At 45.4% G+C, this 21,302-nt stretch overlaps 1 protein-coding gene across 1 annotated transcript in view; it reads left to right on the plus strand.

Moving 5' to 3' along the window:
* Nucleotides 1-21,302, plus strand: part of snd1 (staphylococcal nuclease and tudor domain containing 1) — a 164,660-nt gene that overhangs the window by 127,748 nt on the left and 15,610 nt on the right. Inside the window, exons 19-21 of the mRNA XM_062382358.1 lie at nucleotides 12,996-13,119; nucleotides 15,352-15,421; nucleotides 17,540-17,653. Of these exons, the coding sequence (XP_062238342.1) occupies nucleotides 12,996-13,119; nucleotides 15,352-15,421; nucleotides 17,540-17,653 (308 nt within the window). The remainder of the gene's footprint in view (nucleotides 1-12,995; nucleotides 13,120-15,351; nucleotides 15,422-17,539; nucleotides 17,654-21,302) is intronic.

Consider the following 21,302-nt stretch of genomic DNA (forward strand, 5'->3'; position numbering starts at 1 on the left):
TGTTGAGGTTGTGTGCAAAGTTTTTCTTATCACTGATCAAAATCACGTGTCACCGGGAAGAGGCTGAAACGTCGAGTAGAGAAGTTGGCGCGTGTTGAGTTAATTCCTTCAGCCTCACTTGGCGTCAGCAGGGGAAACGTACAGGCTAAATGAGGAGTGGACCTCTTTTTGCCCTGTGTGATGGAATATGAGTTTTTTTTTTTTGCGTCTGGGAAACGATCAGAAATATTTCGTATTGATTTTGGAGACTTTTCTCATAAATTCTCTCAACTCTATTAGGGACGCGGGGAAACCGCAAAATGCAAAGCAATTACAACTTTTTCTAAGTAGAAGCCTGAGTGTTGCAATTTAAAAAAATGTACACAAGCTGCACTTTTCCTATACTGCTGCTTTAAGTTCATTTTGACAGGAGAGCTGTGAGCTATTTCATTTTTATTTATTTTTTTAGATGATCCAGCAATGCTTTTTTATTTATTTATTTCTCAGTTTAATTGGCCCCGTGTTCTTGCAGCAAGAGGCTTATGTGCTAGTTTAAAAAAAAAAGGTGTTATTCTCAGCAGGGAGGCACAGACTGACCAGTCCTGCCATGCTCGCCTCCCTTATCTATCTCTCTATCACGTTGTTTACCCTTCCCCACCTTCCTCCCTTCATCTCTCTCTCCCTCACTTCTCTTTTTCTTTCTTTTTTTCTCCTCCTATGGTCTTTCATTTTCGCTGATGCTTCCTCGGAGCTCTATTCAGTCATACCAGCCCCTTGAAGAGCACATCAAAGTGTGAGGACCAGTAAAATCATACAAGCTGAGTGCTTTGCGATACTATTACATGTTCAACGCTTTCTTCCACACCCCAACCCCCACTCGTCCCCCTCCTCTCTCTTACCTTTTCCCTCGAATTCTGAAGTGAAGTCATTCATATATTCAGATGAGCTCGGGGGCAGAGGCTGACTTTCATAAATATCCCTGTGATTGCAACTGATTCCACGTCCAAGAAATGATCAGGTGGATTTTAATGTTTGTGCCACAGTTTGTGTTTCACACCATGAGAAAATGGATTTTCATTTTTATATGTGCTCTAACTGTCAGCAGCACTTTGGCCGTTCCACTAAACCTTCTATTAAATCCTGTCCATCAAGTAATTGATTCAAAACGCTGAACTCAAAACAAGAATGGCACTTAATAGAGCAAGTCCACTAAATCTCAATCAGGCAGCAATCAAATTGCACACACACGCGTAGATATCTGTCCCCTAAATATGCCCAGTTTGACATTATACAATAAAGATGTTACTATAAGTAGTACTTCCCTCTCTGATATCAAAATTCAGAATATTTGTCAAATGTGTAGCTTTTATTCAGCCTGTAAGGTTAAATTAACAGTAACCCTCTCTTGAAAGTTATCACAGAGCTGGATCAACACCTTCCCTGATGCATTCCCATCAGAAGTCGACCCACATTACAGCCAGAGTGAGACAGTTTCTACCTCCGCACCTCCCTCCTCCCTCTCCTCCTCTCCTGTCGCAGTATTTCCCAGCTCACATCAGAGACAAAATTCATTCCCTGTGTTTTGGCCGCCACTGCCGGCGCTCCATTTGCCAGATGGAGCAAACGCTTTCATCGAGCACTCCTTGACCATCCTTGAGGTATAGCACATTAATGACATGGAGTGCAGGTAAAGTAACCCCCCCCCCCCAGCCCTCCTGGTCTCTGTCTCGTCTGATGTTCAGTTTGGAAGCCAGGAAACAAGCCTCAGTGAAAGATCCTTGGAACAATAGAATAACGCCACAGCTTTGCTTTTGACATCATAATGATGATAGGTGCGAGTCCATTTACTTAACCGTGGTAATCGCCGGCTTTTATCGTGGGTGTGAAGCTAATCATGAAAGGTAGCTGTATCTGGAGAAAGAAAATGAAATACAGCAGCGGCTGGCAGGAGAAAGACTCATTTTGCCGTCTGCCGTTAAGCTCCCATTTGTTTCAGCCGTTCCTTCAATAAGATATGATGAACTTTATTGATTCCACATAGGAAAATGAAAGTGTCACAGCGGCGAGAACAAAGAGAAATATTCCAGGTAGCTGGGTAATACTGGCAATAAGAAGTATGAGGTAAGAAAGTGCTTGGAGGGGGGCTGCTTTTTTGAATGATGAAGAGGAGCAAGGTGAGAGCGAGTGAGGAACGTTCTATGAGAGATGGGGTCAGGTGTCTGCAGATAGCACAGACGCAAAGTAACCTCAATTGACAAGCGCTTATAAAGCCTGATGCAGATGGTAGCGGATATTTCAGTGTGGTAATAAGAAGCGATGCAGACACATTCATTAAGTCGGCAATATGTTACTGTGGAAGAAAGAAGAAGAGGACGACGGAGGAAGAGAGATTCGTAAAAAAGAAATACTACTTTTATAGACATTAATATTGAGATGCATTTTCCAATGTGGCTGTCGCGATGCTTTTGATGAACACCCGATACCCCGTCTAACTTTTCACGCTCTTATCTTCTGAAATTACTCGTATACATTATAAAGAAAACGGCGTTTGTAATATCTTTTATTCTCCGGTGGGTCTAAAAGCGCTCTGTATTTTACCCCTTTTTAATTATTCACATTTAATTACTCTTAAGTGTGTTTTTTTTTTTTTCATATATGGATATCTTTTCACAAGCTTGATAAGTGATTAATTCCACATTAGGAATGGTTTCTCCACTGAGAAGCTTTAGGGATTGCGCTCTATAATCCTCAGTTTATTTAAGGGTCTTTATCTGTTGCTCTATGCGTTTATCTCTCATTGTCTCCCCCCCCCCACCACACACACACACTATCTCTCTCACTGTCCTTCGTACCACCGTTTCTCTTTCCTCTCCCTATTTTCCCTCTTTGTGTTGCGTTGCTCCCTCTCTCTCCGGAGGCTATATGTAATTACTGTCGGAGGGGGACCTGCGTAGATCTGTGTGACCTTGGTCACTCAGAGGCCGTTCCTAGCACGGGGGGTGCGGACGTGACTCTGCTGTACACCATGGTTGCTTTGCCACTGTGGTCGTGAGTAGACGTAATTAAAAACTCTCTAAATATAGCCCTGTAGACCTGATGGGTGTGTAGCCGTAATTGCTGGAACCTGAGAATTGGATGCTCTGCAGCTTTTTTAATTTTTGAAAGATGTACCTTGGAGCGGTATTAGTTTCTCTTAAAACTCATAAGCTGCGCTTCAATTTCACAGTCTCTCATAGTTTTGAATAAAGTTTTGAATAAAGTTTGAGGTATGAAACAACTCGAGACAGTTGAGATGGCTCCAGGAATTGAATTAAGTTGGAGGTTTATTGGGCTCGCCCCAAGCATGAGGAGACCCCGGGGTGGAAGCAGAACATAATCCATCTGGCGTGGGAATGCCTTGAGATCCCCCATGTGGAGCTAGGAGGTGTGGCTGGGTAGAGGGGCGTCTGGAAATACCCTGCATAGCCAGAGAGTTCACCTGATCTCGGCGGATAGATAGATGGACGGATGGATGGGTAGATAAACTGTGTATTGTGGATGTGTTCTGGAGGGTTGAGCCAGTGGATAATCTCGGATGGCCGACGGTCATCACAATGTTGAGCCCAGGATTATGCCCCAGTCAAAATAAATGCAGCTTTTCCTCAAGATTTCACCTACATTCACCGTCTTCCTCAACAGATGACTTTTGCTGTGTAATGGGAACAGCCTAACAGGGGTCATCATGTGACCTATATAGAAGTGGACTTTTTCTTCATCTTCTTAGGAGGACGTTGACCTGGAGATGAAACCCTTTGAAAAAGCTTGTAGGTCAATCAGAATATGTCCTCTTAAATTGAATTATTGTGTATATTGCGGCAGGGAAAGTATAGTACTAGAATTAGTGCGGCGGACAGCATTCAACTGGGTGTTGTCATATGCTCACCATGTCTGTTTGTGTGATCTTTGTTATCGCACCATGTTTGTGGTACACAGATCTAAATCCTGTCCAAGATGAGTAAGTTACAAAAACTCAAACGTGTAAGGTCTAGCCCTGTATGGGCAACCCTTGTTTGTTGATTGTTCCACTGGGCGTCTTTCCTTCAGGGTTTTAATTATCTTTGTTGTTGGTGTTTCCTCGCTAGTCGCCTCCCACGTTGCCCAAATATCACCTCCATGTGATTGGATATTTAGACCAGGCCCAGCTCGCCCGACAAACACATTATCTGCTCCGTCCCACCTCAGGCCTCAGTGGCAGCACAGTCGGTGGTACATCCTGTCTAGTGCTTGTGTCCTGGCTACCTAACAAACTCATAATTTGTGTGGTAACCACCCCCCACCACCCAAACCAGGTGCCACTCCGTCCGCATTATTCACACTTCTACCTTTTACACACAGCAGCTGTTCATCACCTAATGATGCTGGACCTGGCGAGGCAGGCAGGGGAGCTGTTCTCGTTCTGGCTCCACTTCATACCAGGGCCCTTTGAAACTGAATTCCATTATTGTGAAATGTTACGTTTCAATCTTATCTTGTCAAGAGCTTGTTTAGGTCCCGCAGCGCGAGATTTTCCATATTGGTTTATTTAGTTGTTCCCTCTCCGAGCTGGTTTTCTCTTTTAATTTAGTCTCCTCCCGAACCACGTCTTATTCCAGCACGGCTCCCCGACAGTGATCTCACAGCATCACTTGACACTGTCTCTGTTTTTCTCTGCTTGAGCTCCACTGATGCTGAGGGTTAAACCAACATGAGAACTGCTGAAGTACTTCATATTGATCAGGGTGTGTGGCCCCTCTAATTTAATGTCATGTCAAGGCAGCCGAGCAATGATTACTTTTTTACCACGGAGCTCAATAACAAAACACGGGTTCTCATTTAGAACTGGTTTTCACAAGGCTTCCTGCATCACCATCTTATTTCTGTCCCCCATTTCCAGTGAGAAATCTTTCGGTGGCTCTTTGGGCTTTAAGCCAAAGCAGTTCAGATGATTGACTCCTACACCAGTCGTTCTTCTTTTAAAAAAGTATTTCTTCTGAATCGTGCAAGTCCTTCATTTAGCAGACTAATTAAAACAACGAAGAACTAATTGTACAGAGAAGCAGAGAGTTTCTAGAGAAACGACATAGGAAAAATCCACCATGGTGTGAAATGTGACAATTGAATTAGCGATTTTGTTGAATAGTTTAATAGCCTCCTCAACTTATCGGGATTTATTTGCCGCACTGTTCTCCTGATACGGATGCAATTATGTTCAGGCTCAAGGAGAAAGTTTTTAATTTCAGATTCCGCCTACATAAAGCGTGTTGCTGTCTAAACAGTCAGAAGTCTCACAAGGCCTGAAAGAAAGAAGTTATTGTTTCTGTGAAATCTCTTCCCTCCCCCCCTCCAGGTCGAGGACCATGTATCTTTGTTCCTCTGCCTTTTATGTGTCATGTTTAATTCAGCTGAAGTGAGTGCGAGGCCTTGTTGTGGTGCCATTCGACCTCATACCTGCAGTGAACAAAGTAACCAAGCAGGTGAATGAAAGTTGCAGCAGCTGAGGCGGCTGTTTTTTTTTTATTTTATTTTTTACTCTCGCTGCTTCTTGCCACTGCAGCAGATGCAATATTTAGAGGTCAGAACCTGCCCGGATGAAGTCTCTCTCCCCCCCCCCACGTCCCCCCCACGTCCCCAAACATTCATAATTAAATGAGATGCGCAACTTAGCTTCTGAAAGGTCAGCTCACCTGTCGGTTTGAGTCGCGCTGCTTTTGCTCTTCAGGTGGAAAAATAAGCGCCTTCGTGCTCGTTCTCCACCATCTCACCGATGTCAGCTCCTGGCTCTATTACCGGAGCGCCGAATGGCTGAGTGACACTTTTCACAGCGGTGAGCCACTTACAGGCCCGAAATTGGCCAGGACCACCCCCGCACCCATTTCCCAGCCGGGTCCAATTCCCCCCTGCTCCTCTTCTCCAAACACAGGGCCATCTTATGAGTATATTTGGACTCCTCACAATCAAAACGGGGCATTAGCTGCAGTCAATGAGGCTCGACAGGTGGCAGAGAGAGGAGCGGGAGAGGCTGATGCAAAACAAAATAAAAAGAAGCCAGCCGCAGATGCTGCCTCTGTTCAGATATTTCACTGATGACTTTTCCAATTACAGAAACAGTAATTTGCCGTAAAAGGCTCCAGACTGCCGGGAAGGGTAGAATGGAACAGGGTAATTGGTGGTGGTGGTGGGGGGGGGGGGGGCATCACATGAGATATAATCCATATCACTCTCCAGTGGGAGTGGAGCAGCATTAGTCAAGCAGGGGGATCATTTGTTTTTTATAGCGGCCTCCCTCAACGCTCTGCAGATGCTGACACCACTTTAAACATCGCTCAGGAAAGGGAGTAAATGGCCTCTCTCTCTCTCTCTCTCTCTCTCTCTGGTCGTAGCTCCCTCCTTGTCACACTGTGTCTTCAGTGTGTGTACAAAACAATCCCCGGGTGAGCGTCGCTTCTTTGTTGACCAACCGCTGGGGGCATGAGACTCTTGACAGCTGTATGGGTTTTCCCGCACGCACACACGATATTGGTCCTCCCCGACTAGAGCCGGTGGATTTTTGTTGTTTTGTCGGTTGTGGCCTTTTATCTTCTGAAGTGTTGCTTGCATTTCCCGAATCCCGGCTTCTCCTCCACCCGCGAGGATAGAGCCCGTCCAGAGCTCATGCATATTTAACACCTCGAACTAACAGGTGGAGCTAAAGCACAAAGCTCTGCACGGCGACTGTGGAGCCCTCGGACGATCTGAACAGTGTTTGAGCTGTTGGCCTCAAAGCGAAGGTTCTGCTGTATTTCTCAGGCTACATCTCGACTGATGCATCACTGGTCCTGTCAACACGACTCCGGAGCTTTCAGGCTCCCAAAGCGGAGAAGCTTGGAAACACAGCTGGCCCCGGTTGAGTTTGAACCCTCTGAGGCTGCGTCGTCGTATGGACCAGTAGAAAACAAAGACGCCACCTACATTTGCTTCAGGGAATCACACGCCCAGTATATGGGACTGGTTCCCTGATATATACATTTTCCGTCATGTTAGCATGGACACAGGCTATTCCTCGTAATAGTTTTAGTTTCAGTTTGACTTCGTCTCACTCTGGATTCGCTCTCCCTTCGTCTCCATTCTTGAATGCTAGTCGATTTTCAGCCAGGTTTACGTTTCTGGATCGTCTCCAGATGCTTGTGTCCCCAGCAGGTGTCCTTTTCATGGATGCTCTCCGCTTTGTCTACCAATTCCTCCATTCTTATAAGCCAGGAAATTAGAACACTCTCATAAGCAACCATTGCTCCTCTTGGCCTCTGTCACATTGTGATTATTTATCCTTCTGTGGTTTAATAGCTCTGGTAAACAGCTTAATAGAATTCAGTGCTGATTCAGGATGTGAGGGTACATTTTGTCTTGATTCTACTGTTTACCACAGTATCATCAAATATGATCATAACCAACCTGTAAAGCTGTTGTCACTCTCCTTTTCTCTTTTGGTTCCTTGTTTTTAAGCCTTATCGTTCCCTCACTCCGCACCGGCCATTCACAATGTAATTATATATGATTTACAAACAGCTGTAGCCTTAATGGGGTATGAAGAGATTACAGAACTAGGGAGGAAAAAGAAGACGGGAGAAATACGGAGATGAGGACGGGAGAGAAACCGGCCAGAATCAGAGGCACTCAGTGGTTTGGATCTTTTTTCTTTCTTTTTTCTTTTGGCTCTGCCCGCAACACAAAATGAGCTCTCACGCTCCACAGGGCTCAGCCCTTCCACATGCAGATAGTTAGTTGTCTTTTAGCCAACATTAAATGGGAATCTGCCTCTGTAATGCAGTGTGTCCTGGCTGCGTTTTGCCTCCTAATGTGACTGCTGCTCACATTCACTCAGAATTTCACTGGGCTGCTGCACATGCATGAGAGTTTGCTCGATTGACCCCCACAGGGCCTGGATTTTCTCTCCCCGCATGTAAAACCCATTTCAGTTCCCCTCCACGCTGATTGCCGTCGGAGCCGTTCCTTTTATTGTGGTCATTTGTGTCCCTTTCCCTGTGCGTACTCGCTCTTCCTGTAAATCTATGTGTTGTCATAAGCGCATTTACACTATATTACGTCTCTGTGTGATATTGCCAAAATCTCATACCCAGATATTGTTATTTGCTATTCATACGTTCTCTCGACTGTGAATCGGGGCCATTGCTTTGCAGATGTAAAATGCGATGGCAGCTGTTCCCTCCTTTCCATTTTCATGGGTTCTTCTCGCCATATGTTTCATCTGTGGTTTGTTTTACGCACTCGGCTCTAAGCTCGTCCGCAGACTCTGGCTCAGACGAAGGTGGTAAAAGAGGTTTATTGTGTGGAATTTGGAAAGCCTGATTTTCTGGTTTGTTTCAGACTTTATCATAAACAAAACATGTCTGTGTCGCAGAAGGTCTTTCAGGTACACCTACCTGTTTCTGTATTAGATGGTCAAAGACTTCTGAGTCCTCCACCTCTGATGAATAGAAATGTGATGGAAAGATGTTTGGATGGCAGAACGATGTTGTGGTGAATTAACTGCATGACCCTGAGTTGTCCTTGATGATTTCTACAACACATATCCCTTCGCAAAGATTCTTAGTTCAGCTTCCTTGCGAACCAACCAAAAAGGCTTGAGGTACAATAGAGACATCTCAGTATTAAATCCTTTGGGAGGAAGCAGATAACAAGTCTGGATCATGTGAAGTCATCTCGAGATCACTCTCTTCCTGGGAAAGGGAATTGTCTCAAGATGCATCTTATCCCAGAAGCAGCGACAGGATGGCAACTCCTAACACGAAACATAATCTCAAACATTCTTGCAGAGGGCTCACGACATCACTTGGGTCCGGTTCAGTACGCGTCTCACACACTATTAAAAGATGTAATAGTCTCAAATTCCCCGACAGCCATGTTTGCGTTGCCTTTTTCCTGCCTGAATCTATCCCGAATGGAAGAACACAAAGTGCCGTCCAAAAGATGAAGAATATCACTGTAAAGACGGAGAGGATGTGAAATGACAGATGTCGTGGCGTCACACGGAGCTACACCGCACAGATAATGGAATAGCACTCCCGCACGCAGAAGGATGATGTGTTCCTGATAAATTCATAACGTCAAACTCCAGTTTGTCCCGCTCAGCAAATCAGAACTCCAAATCCCACCAGAGAATAATGACAATGGATGATGCCCACTAAATCAAACAAGCACATTGTAAAAATGCTGCATCCACAGATTGATTTGTTCAGTACCCTCTCTTTTCTTTTTTATTATTTCACAAAAGCTGGAGTGGACATCCGTCTGTGCAAAGGCTCCGGTTTGTTTTCAAGAGTGTAACCGGCCCTGACTTGGAACTAATTCAAGTGAATCTATGGGTCACAGCTTGTTAAGATTGCTGATCCATAACACTGCACTGTCCCTGCCCTTTGACTTCATAGCCCAACCAGAGCCTGTACAGTCCAGAAGCTATATGGAAAATCGGTTATAGTAGAACATACAGTGGAATGTTTAGTACACTGCTCATCATAGCTTCTCTTAAGATGTTGCAGTGTGGATTTGATGGTATGTTTCTTTAGCTGGTCTCCATAAAGATCAGTCCATTCATGCATATACTCTGCACGCGTCTATAGTGGGGGAACGGAATAATAACCATGTTTAATCTCCAACTAAATAAACCAGGGAAAGCCCACACAGAAATCTAACACAGGACTTTAACCAGGAGCCTTCTTCTACCAGACAACAACGGGGATAACCGCCACCCCCCCCCCCCCCCCCATACCACCTCTACATAAAGATGCTCAACTTACATCCATCAATCCTGTACAGTGCAGTGATCAATGTCTTCTTCTTCCAGGAGGAATAAAACGCAGCAAATCGGGGGTGCTTGGGAAACAAATTGTACAATATGTGCGAGAAGCAGTTTAATCACTGATATGAAATGGGAACAGGAAGCACAGAGGTTGACTTGAATGGCGTCTGTGGCTCTCTCGGGATGATTGAGAGTGATGCATGTGAGCAGCGCGAGCAGTGACGGGACCTTCCGGAAGAGAAAAAAAAGCCTGATTTGTATTTACGGCGGCACGGTGGGTGTAATTCAAAGCCAGCGAGCGTGATGGCGGCGAGGCGCATTTAGGCGACCCATCTGATCTGACAGCGAGGAATTGGCTGTCACACGTATGACACAGAGATGCGGCAGTCATATCATCTCACCATCAGCAAATCAGGACACTGCTAAGGATGTGGCATGTGAGAACCCCCCCCCCCCCTCCTCCATTTTAATGTATCACCCAGTTGCATCTACATACCATCACTCAGGCCGGCTTTTACCATTCCCATGAATAACGCATTGTTAATTAGGCTCAACTAAGAGGCTCCATCCATTAGTTAGAGTATTAGTATTTGAGTATAAACTGTATATAGCAGGTAGTAGCCCTTTTAAAGGGTCGCGTGCCATTTATTTCGGTTCTCCCCCCCCAGCGGAACATGGGAAGAGATATAAATATGTGTTGTGTAAATGTACACGCATAAATATACACTGGTGCACTTGAAGAGGGAAGACGCACGCTAACCTTTTTTAATTAGATTAATAAATCAAGGAAGTGGCCCGGCTGCAGCCCCGACGCCTTCCCAGTGAGTGTGCACCACGCCGCCATGGCAAAGCTGGGGCGCAATGATATCACCACACCACCTCTGAGTGTGTGTGTGTGTGTGTGTGTGTGTGTGTGTTTATGAGATGCAGGCAGTTCATCCAGCAATGTTTTTCCAAAAACTGCTTTCTCTACAAAATGCTGAGGATGTGTCTGCATTGTGCGTGTGTGTGTGTTTATACTCTTATTCCCCACACTGCATTCATCAGCAGTTGGTGAAGCAGTAGGTGGCCAATGAGGTGTTTGGACAGCCCCCCCCCCCCTCCCCCTCTCCCCTGACCCCCTCCACAATCAAACTGAGCTCCCAGTTGTTACCTCCACACTTTTTTTTGTTGCCCCCTCTTAGTTTGACATCACGCTAATGAAGATTTCCCGCTCACGGCTGGTTGGCAGCTGCCTGGCTGTCTCAGCACAGAGAACCCTGGGAAAACAAGCTCATTATTTATATATCTGTGTATTATATTTACCAGTATAAATAATATAAGGCGTTAATGACGACTCATAGCAGCAGTGCAGGGGTAAGGTGTGTGTGTGTGTGTGTGTGTGTGCTGCCTTCCCTCAAGCTGTTTCACAGAAACACGTATAGTAAGCAGAAGTCGCTTCACACACAGACTGTATCCGTGTGCACATGAAATCAACACAATGTGTTCACCTGAGCTGTGATGAAAACACAAGTCCACATCTTGTCTTAAGCTTTCTTTAAAAAATCTGGAAAATATCCTTTTTTCTTCATGACATATTTGTATTTATGCAGATTAAAAATATCCAGACCTCAGCGCTTAAAGCAGCTTCGGATATTTGAAGAGATTTGATGGAATATATTCTGCCGTGTGAGGGGACACAGTGTTCTCCTAATGTTTGCACATCTTCAAATTTCATTTTTCATTTTCAAAGTTCTCTGTTAAGCTTTTGAAACCAACTCACTCTTTGGTTAAGTTGGACCCTGGATCTTATTTCATTTATTTATTCTTAAACCTTTTTTAATTATTATCTATTTTAAGATCTTTTACAACAGGAGAACAGTATCGGGAGGATCTTGGGCTTCATGCCTGCAAACACCCTTAACAGCTAAATCGATGGAAAATAGGCTTGAAATGTTCAGCCATTGAATTTCATCTGGGCCATTTGACTAAATCAGCTGCTTTGATTGATCGTGCACACAAACAGACGCAGAGAGCACAAACAGATCGACTGTATATGTTGCACAAACAGCAGCAGGTGAGTCTCGGAGATGCATATACATAGAAGCGCTCACAATCAGCCTCCCAATTGCAGTTGATGGCTGTCAATTAGGCCTCCATTTACCACAGTCATTGAAACCGCGCAGCCCTCGCTCACTATCTGCTTTTTCCTTCTGCAACTATATCGACAGCCGCAATCTCCCGAATCCACTGTAATCGCTCTGCCCCTCATGATGTAATGGTTTGATCGGCCATAAAGGCCCATGGGGGAGAGCAGACGTGATTTACTCAAATCTGTATTTCTCCAACAGGGTCAAACCAGCTTTAACTACGCGGTGGTGATGTGCCAAGAGTCACAAAAACCACCGATAATGTTTCTTCTGGGTATTTCTGCTGTCTTTTGGGGTTCTAAAGGGCAGTTGAGGTCAACGTGGGTTTGGAGCAGACTCCATGTGGCATAACAATGGAGGTGTAGCGTTTAAGATTTAAAAGACAGTGTCTTTCCTCCACATCCAAACATAAATCTTTTTTTAATAAATGTTTCTTTTCAGTCTGAATGAAAAGCTTTGTGATCTACCGACGATGAATTGCTATTTGTTGTGCTTGTCCCTATGAGTTAAGGGAGTGATGCAGTTAAACTTCGCCACGTTGTATCAAACAAAGCTGCATCGTGCAATAAGGTAATAAATCTAATTTTCCTTAATAACAAAAGAGAAGCGATTACGAGAAGATTTAGTTACAAACGGCTCAGACGACCTCCAGAAACATCCTCAGGTTGTGTGTGTGTGTGTGTGTGTGCGAGTGTGTGTGCACAAAAAGCTCTGCGAGGTATCATCCGACTTTATTTCTCTTGTGCTGATGAATTTATTCAGGTCTGCCGAGGTTGGATACAATGGTTTTCATTTTCCGCTGTTGCTCCAGGATCTGCTCTCTGTCAATCACTCAGTCAGGCCAACATGCAAACCAAATGAAAAACGCCTGCACCTCCGCCGCCGAGAGAATTTAATGAAATCTGCGACCCAATATTTCCAACGTCCTCTCTGTGGGGAGTTGGAAAACATGTTTTAAATTAGATTAAATAGTAATAAAGGCAAAGCAGCAGACGCATCCGTGTCAAGGTGTGTGTGTGTGGGGGGGTGTCTCTGTGTCACAGTTGTCACTCATGCTGTCGCTGTGTCTGTTTCAGGAGCCCAGTTGGAAAGTCTGATGGAGACCATGAGGGCAGAGATCGCCGCCCAGCCTCCAGTGGAAGGATCCTACGCCCCGCGCCGAGGGGACCACTGCATAGCCAAGTTCGCTGATGGTGAATGGTGAGCAAACACTTTGATACTCAAACCCATCAACGACCCACACTGACACTAAAACCAGTTCCTCATCTGTTCTATAGAGACCTAACTGATCTGTCCTGGTGGGTCAGAGGTGACTGATCCACTTTAAATACTCTTTAATGTCAATTTATAATGAATTGGGAAAGGGCTCTAACTCGACTTTGTACCATGTTTTCCTACACCCTGAATTCAAGTAGCATTAAGCCTGGATAGAAACACATGTATCAGAGCTTCCTTACCTGCAAATCTTACCTACAAAACTTCACAATTCTAACTTAAGTAAGTTTATTTAAAACAGTTTGTCGAGCGACATCCTGCACGCGTGTTATGTTGTCTTCTCTCCGTCGTCACGGTCACATGACACTTCCCTTTTTACCTTGTTTCTGTTTAAGCCTGTGATGTGTTAACTGCAGAAACCCTCAGGGTGTAATTAGCTCACTGCCACCGCTCTGGCCCTGTAGAATCAGCAGCCGCTTGACAGTAACACACACACACACACACACACACACACACACGCACACCTCTTCATCTTGTCTCTGCACCGGATGCTGGAGGTTTACAGATGGTCATGGGGACAGATAGAAGTCACAGTGATGGAGGGAGGGAGGGAGGGAGGGAGGGAGTCAGGAAGGTGACGCCGAAAAAAGATCACAAAAGTGATGATGAAAAAAGAAAGTTCCCTGAAGCAGGTGTTCTTCTCTCTTCCCTCTCTCTTCCCTCGCTCTTCCTCTCCGGGGTATTGGGGGCCAAGCGAAAGTTATTCTCTCGCTCCAGCCTCCACAACAAGTTGTGAAAACCCATCACTCCCTTTTAACCTGTTGTTTGTAAAGACGGAACAATAATCCTGCACCCTGTGGCAAATATCTGAAATTTGTCTTTTAAAAAAACAAACCAGCTCCATATGATTCAGGGAGCTAATTAAGTTCATGTTCACATTGTGTCCACATCTTTGTATTTCTGTGACGCACGTGGAATGTCGGCTTGTTTCATTAGGGGGCTAATTAGAAATCCGTTGCCTTTCAAGGCCTTTCAGAACACCGCGGAGTCAGAGTGAATCGAGAGGAGGAGGAAACTGTGTTCATCAGTCTCTCACTCCGTCTCTCACTCCTCCTCCCGGCGTCTGAAGCTCGTCTTCCCGTTTATCGTCTTTAACTTTCTTCTGTAGTCTCTCTTCGCCCGTGTGGCTCTTCTCTCCCGCTGTCCTTGCGTCGCTGCCAGTTTGTCTTTGTCACTCGCTCGTGTGTGTGTGTGTGTGTGTCGTGGTTGAGAGTTAGACGAGTGGCAGTCAGCTGAGGATACTGAGGAAGACATTCTCTTCTCCAGCTTCTGTGTGAATTCATTACGAGGATTCAGCTCCGATCACAGCCTGTGTGTAAAGACAGTCGACATGACGGCTCCCCCAAACAACAGTGAAACCAAAACATCTTGATTTCCCTGCTGGGAGTTGGCTGCGTTACAGATCCTACGTCCTGCCAGCTCCATGTTAGTGGATGGGACGTGGGCCAAACGAAACACACGCTAGTTCTTATCACACTGGTTTGTGTATTTCATGTAAGTTTGGTTTTTAATTGGTTATTTGAGGCTGTAAAATGGACTAAAACTTCAGGATTGAAAACTAAGTTTGACTCGCGATCAATCCAAAGTTGGTTTTGACAAAGATAGCGTGTTTGTAACCATCTTTATATACGGTCTAAACTTCAGGAGCTTACTTTAGCTTTTCCTTAATTTGGTCAATAATGTGTTTGTCCATAGAATCAACTTCATCTTCAATCAACAGTCTCAGAAAACCAAATACACCAAAGTGCTCTTATCATCTTATCATTAACACTAATGCTCTCAAGTTATTTTTCTACAAGACAAAAACAGCCTTAAATTTCTGTCCTTTATTGCAAAGAGGCCTCTGTGCAATTTCACAGCCTGTCCTGATAACCTGATGTCCTGATAGAGCCCCCCCCTCGTCCACCCGGTGTCCCCCCCCCACACTCCCCCGGCCCCTTCATCCTCGCCTGCTCCTCTCCTCCGATCACAACAGACAGATCCTCCAACACCTTCCCCCCAGGGAAATAAGCACGGAATCATTTACTCATCTCCTTTTTCCTCTTGTGCCCTCTGTCTTCATCTCTTGCTCCCCTCCACTCCACTCTACTCTCTCTCCCTCTCTCTCTCTCTCTCTCTCTCTCTCTCCCCCTTTCGATTATTCTCTTGCCGCTGCAGGTACAGAGCCCGGGTGGAGAAAGTTGAGTCGCCGGCGAAGGTGCACGTCTTCTACATCGACTACGGCAACGTGAGTAACCCTGTGACCCAATGTTTGACCGTGTGACAAAAGCCACCGGATGTTGTATGATCATCGCTAAAGCAAACAAAGCAGTTGTATCGGGCGATGCTCAAAACCCCCAGCCGGAGGGAACCCAGCGTCTGAAAGGGGATTTCTTTTCTCCAGTTTACTCGCATCTACCCAGACACCAGTTGTTTGCGTAGCTCCATGTTCAAAGCAGCCTTAATGTAGCCTTCAGCGGGAGTTTTCAGGACAAATAAGACGCAGGCGTATTTGTTTCCCTTTGTTTACGACTGAAGCAAATGGTACAACTGAGTACAACCCCCCCCCCCTTCCATCTCAGTCTCTTTTTTTATTTTTTTGCCCGTACTCTGTGATGATGAAGGCACTCTCTCGATTCCTTGTGTGAGTGCGTTATTGTCTGCGTGTCCCTGTGCCCCACGTGCGCACACATGCTTGCATCACCAAGTGGCTCATGCAGCCAACCCCTGGCCCGCGGGAGATTTCCCATAATGCAGTGGAGCGGCACAGTGTGTGACTGACCTCGGAGTGGGGGACAGCTCGAGGTTTGGCTGGCAGACGCGATGCATCCTGGCATGTTGCTGAAAGTGTGATTCTCCGAGGCCAACCTGGTGCACACACACACACACACACAGACACACACACACACAGGCTGCTATCCACCTCGGCCTCTGTAGTTTTGTGTCTTCTTGGATTGAGTCATTCTGGCCTTGATTTCATGCTGCCGTGTCAGGAGCTATTAGTCACAGGTACAGCTCCATACCTGAATTATTATATGATCATTAGCAAACACAGCAGAGCACTTTTGCCTTTCATTTTTAAAGGCCACATTTACAGTGCTGTCAAACTCGAATATGGCGTCAATAAATCTTAACCTTCTAATCCATAATAAATGTTGAGGGTATTCTCTGTCTAGACTGTACAGTCCAATGAACACATTAACCTAAGATATGGGGGTCATTAAATTAACTCCCCATTTCTAAGGGCTATATTTGTCTGACTTTCCACCAGCGTGTTCTCCCTGTGGTGATCAGCGATTGACCATTACTCACTCCGGCTTATTCCTGTCGGGACACATTAGCTTTAACGCATCAATTAGTGTCTTTCATTTACTGAAATTTGCGTTTTTGTTTAGATTCTGAACTTGAGGTCAGAATCAGGGTCATTTCAAATAGTCAACGATAAAAAAGCTTTTCAGCAAAAACACACAGATGCAGTTGCGACATTGCACGTGACAGGTTGGAAATGCAAGTTAACATATTCATGTTATTATTAGACATTCATAAAATCCTTACACAGTTGGGATATACAGTCCCTTCAGCGATGATTTTATTCAAACACACATAACGACACCGGCAAGTAGTGTTGCCTTTGGCGAGTCTGCTGGCGTTTAACCCGACGTCTATTCTCATCTTTACTCATTCTTCACCTTTCGCTTGTCGCTGAGCTCCAGAGCAGATGGCTCAGAGAGAGCGGTCTCAGCGCGGCTGTAGAAACAGCTGTGAAATGAGCGGTAAGGTGAAATATACACGCATGCAGCTCTAAAGCTACAAGTACCAAACCGGTATCTGTCCTTCCTTCACATTGCAAAAGTAAACGTGTGAGGGAACAGGACGAGTTCCAGATGGAGTCTTTGTTGAGTTGTGTTTTTGAAAATGTTCGAGATGGATTTAAGAGACAAAAATGTCATCACAAGCTTCCAACGAGCTTGTTGCATTTTTCTGTTTCATGTGTCTGTATCACTGTGCCCACATCTCCTGTAACTTGTGTTGCTGTAGTTGTAGCATGAGATGGAAGTGTGTCGTGTTTGCTTTGAAGCCGTCTTCATCTCTAACAAATACACAAATTACTGTCGAGCTTTTCCGCTTCACGCTCTCGAAAAGCCTCGCCCTCCAAAGTCTGATCATTTTACAGAGAGTAAATATTTCAAACCATGAACAGAGACTTTAGGAGCTTTAGCACCAGCGGTATTTGCACATAGTATTACAGCCCTAGTCAAAACAAATGTCAGTGTGTCTGTTTAATTGCAGAGATCAACATCGTGCAGGCTGCCTCGAAAGCTGTTCTATATTGGGTCTGATTTCTGTCCTCTCCTCCTTCCCTCAGAGAGAAGTGGTGTCGTCCACCCGTCTAGCTGTCCTGCCCCCCGCCTTCAGCACCAGGACCCTGCCAGCACAGGCCACCGAGTATGGCTTCGCCTTCATCCAGGTCCCACAGGACGTAAGTGCACGGACGCTCACGCACACGCATATCTCTTAATATGTGTCGCCGCTGAAACGCTTCATAATTAACTTCCAGATATATCAACTTCCCCTGTCTCATTTTCTGCCAGCTTTTGAAAGTCGACTTTCCTGGCAAGACATAAAAACAGTTCTGAGTTTCACTTATTGCACGAGGTGATGAGTTTGCGACCGACGGAGAAGTATCGAGTTTTTTTTTTTTTTTTTTCATTCCCAGCTATAGTGCTCATCCATAATGCATGTGGTACAAAGCTGACAGGGCCTTGAACATGAAGCCATTGATTTACTCCAGAATAATTGAGATGGTATCAGAGACGCTTTAACTTTATATCTGTATTGATTCGATATTTCTGCACCGAACCAAGAGTCCCAAAGTTTCTGTAGATAGATCCTGAGTTTCCAGGTTCTTGCTCAAATGTCCATCTGATAGTTGAGACGCAGTTAGTGTTTTTTTGGCTTTTTTTTTTTATCTGCAGTCCGAAATCCTCTTGTTTACATCAGCCTGTGTTTACCTAACCCCCGGTGTGTGTTTGTCTCCGCCTGCGTTTTGAGTGTGTCAGGGGGGGGTCAACTCCTTGGAAGCATCCTGATCCGGCAGCTTCCAGAATATTTGGTGCAGATACAAACATGTTTTTTTTTATACCAGAATAACCTCTGGGTGGTTTGGTAGTTTTACGGAAATTTGTTGAACATTGCATGTTTGTAGAATATGTCCCTAGAATTAATTAACTAAAGTTAAAATAAAGATTTTTGCAGTGGTTAGCAGCACACGGAGGCCAGTTTATTAGGTACACCTAGCAAAGGCATTTAGCTCGTGCAGTCATTTACAGTCAAGTTGCTAATCTGACTGTTAAGTCTTATTTTTGTCTCTGGTGAAATGTTTAAAGCCCCAGCTTCCCTTATTGGCTTGTTTTTATTTAGCATCAAAGTGTTACTAGGACAACTGTCATGGGACTACCTGCGTCATAACTACATATGCTTAATGTTTTTTTTTAATGCAGCAATGCTTATTTTTACTGATTCTTTTTTTTTATAGAAAGCTTGTCTCAGTTCAGTGGCTTGGTAGAAGCTGTATGTTAGTGTGTGTCTGTACACACACTTGTAATCCCTGTGTGCATGCTATCACCTGTCTCATGAGTCAGTGTCTCCTAAAGGAAGTGGCCCATCTGTTGGTCCAACCCGGGGGACAGAGGCATCACCTACACTTTACAGCCCACACACACACACACACACACACACAGACACACACCTCTCCCTCTCACTCTTCCTCTGTCACTCTGCATCTGTCTCACCCCTTTCCTCTTCTTTTTGTTTCCTCTTGGTTTTGCTGTCATGTGTTTGTCGTCTGGACAGTTCCGCCGTGTCATTCACCCCGACTCCACGCCGCCCCACTCGCACTGCACCTTCGCTGCCGCACACAGGACAGGTTGTTGTGTCTCTGTCGCTCAAGCTGCCAGGCGGTGCCCTGCACATATGTCTGTGTCGACTATGAAGTCGCACAGCTTCACAGTCGAGTCTTTAAATCCTTCTTTTTTCGCGGCGACAACATAAATCTGCTGCTTTCTAGTGCAGTTTAATGAGATCCTCCAAAAAGTGACATTTGTCTGATGTTTTGTAGTGAAACAAAACTGAAATTAGAACTTGTAACTTATTCCTCTAAAGAGAACGTGTTATTTCGATGTCATCTTTCTGTAGAGACAAACACAAGCACATTTCAAGTCCAGTTTTACCCTGGATGGTGTGAACTCCTGTGAAGCCGCGTCCTCTCCTGACACCCGGACACCTCAAGGATGCCTCGTCAGCTAATTAAAGAAAGTAGTTAATGTCTGGAGAGCAAACAGATTAAATCCCCTAAAATGCCAAATAAATAAAAGTCCAACCTCAAACGATTTCCTCAAGGTTACACAACTTTCCCTACAATTTATATTTGTGCGTTTTCAACACTTATAACTCGCTGCCGTCAACATTTTCTCTTTAAGGGTTGTGTATTGATTCTCTCTGTACCGGCTCCCTCACACTCGTCTCCACACAGCCATACACACTCTCTTGTAATGTGCGTGTCCTTTATACACTTCTTAAGCGGGTGCTCTGTGTGAAGGGAAAGTGAAAGATGGATGCGTTGGCTTTTGAAACGGTTCTTTAGAAAAAATCTTTTTATATTCCTCTGAGAAGGAATCGAAGTATACATGGTAATAAAGTTTCATTACCGAAGCTTGGGTTTAAATGGGCTCAGATGTTCAATGTAAAAAAAATCATGCCACAGTAAGTAAAGTGGAAATATCTCAGCCTGCTGTTAATGCGTCAAAGTGTTTTAACTGGGATTGTTCTGCACATTAGGTCGACAAGACGGGGGTCACTGGAAGGCTCTCATTAATTTTGTATAACACCCCCCCCTCCTCCTCCTCGCCAGTGTTGACGCATCCTTGTTCTGTAATACTCTCTTCCTGCGGTTGTCTCTCTCCTCCCGTCTCGGCGGTCTATCTCTCCCCCTCTCTTTCTCTTTCTGTCCCTCTCTCTCTCCCTCTCTCTTTCTCTCTCTGTCTGTCTCTCTCCCCCTCTCTTTCTCTTTCTGTCCCTCTCTCTCTCCCCCTCTCTTTCTCTTTCTGTCCCTCTCTCTCTCCCTCTCTCTTTCTCTCTCTGTCCCCCCCCCCCTCTCTCTCTCTCCCTCTCTCTCTCTCTCTCTCACATACACCGACTCTTCCTGGGCCTCTCTCTCTCTCTCGCTCGCCCTGAGCTCCCCTGCAGCATGGGTGACAAGCTGACCAGGGGGAGAGCAGGGACAAAAACAAAGACCCTTCGTTTTTTTGGTGCCTTGAACAAGCTTCCCTGCCCACACATGCTCACACACACACACACACACACACACACACACACACACACACACACACACACACACGCACATACCCAAGGGCGGCTAGCTTGAAGGGGGTTGCCATGGAGACAAGACCAGGGCAAGAAAGAAGGGAAGCAAAGAGATGGATGGTGCAGAGGAGGGATGTATGAAGGCCAGGGACCCATTTTTTGTTTTTGTTTTTAAGTGTCTTCCTGTCTTTGAAGACGCTGCTCCCTTTGTTATCGTTTTTTTTTTTTCTTGTTTCTGCCTCGATCGCCGGAGGATGTGAGGTCAGGTTTGCACCGCAGCCCCCCCCCCCCCCCCCCCCCCCCACCGGGCACACGCGTTCAATCAAAAGCTGGCCTTTCACATTCTAGCGGGTGAGGAATAAGAGACGTAACTAACTGAAGAATGAGAGGAAACGAGAAGAAAGGGACATGATGAGGAGGTGGAGGAGGGCAGGTGACATTCAGGCCATTAGAAACTTCAGCCCAGCTTGAATCTCTTCGCTCTTGAACCGGCTGAGGAGGTAATTTCCACAGATTACAGTGATCAGGAAGTAGTTGCCGATCGGTGACTGATTCGTTTGATTGCGACCATGATATAACGCAAATTACACCCCTACCACTTTAGTACCGCTTTCTCCCCCCCCCCGAATCTCATCCGAACATGTTCATGCATATGTGGCCTTTTACATCAGCCTCTGCATTGCGTGTCTTTGTGTGTGTTTGCCCATCAGGAGCCATCAGCGATAACACACTAATTATCCCTTTCACCTCTTTTCCTCACTTTCCCT

The sequence above is a fragment of the Platichthys flesus genome, chromosome 23 (genome assembly GCF_949316205.1).
Source record: "Platichthys flesus chromosome 23, fPlaFle2.1, whole genome shotgun sequence".
NCBI lineage: Eukaryota > Metazoa > Chordata > Actinopteri > Pleuronectiformes > Pleuronectidae > Platichthys > Platichthys flesus.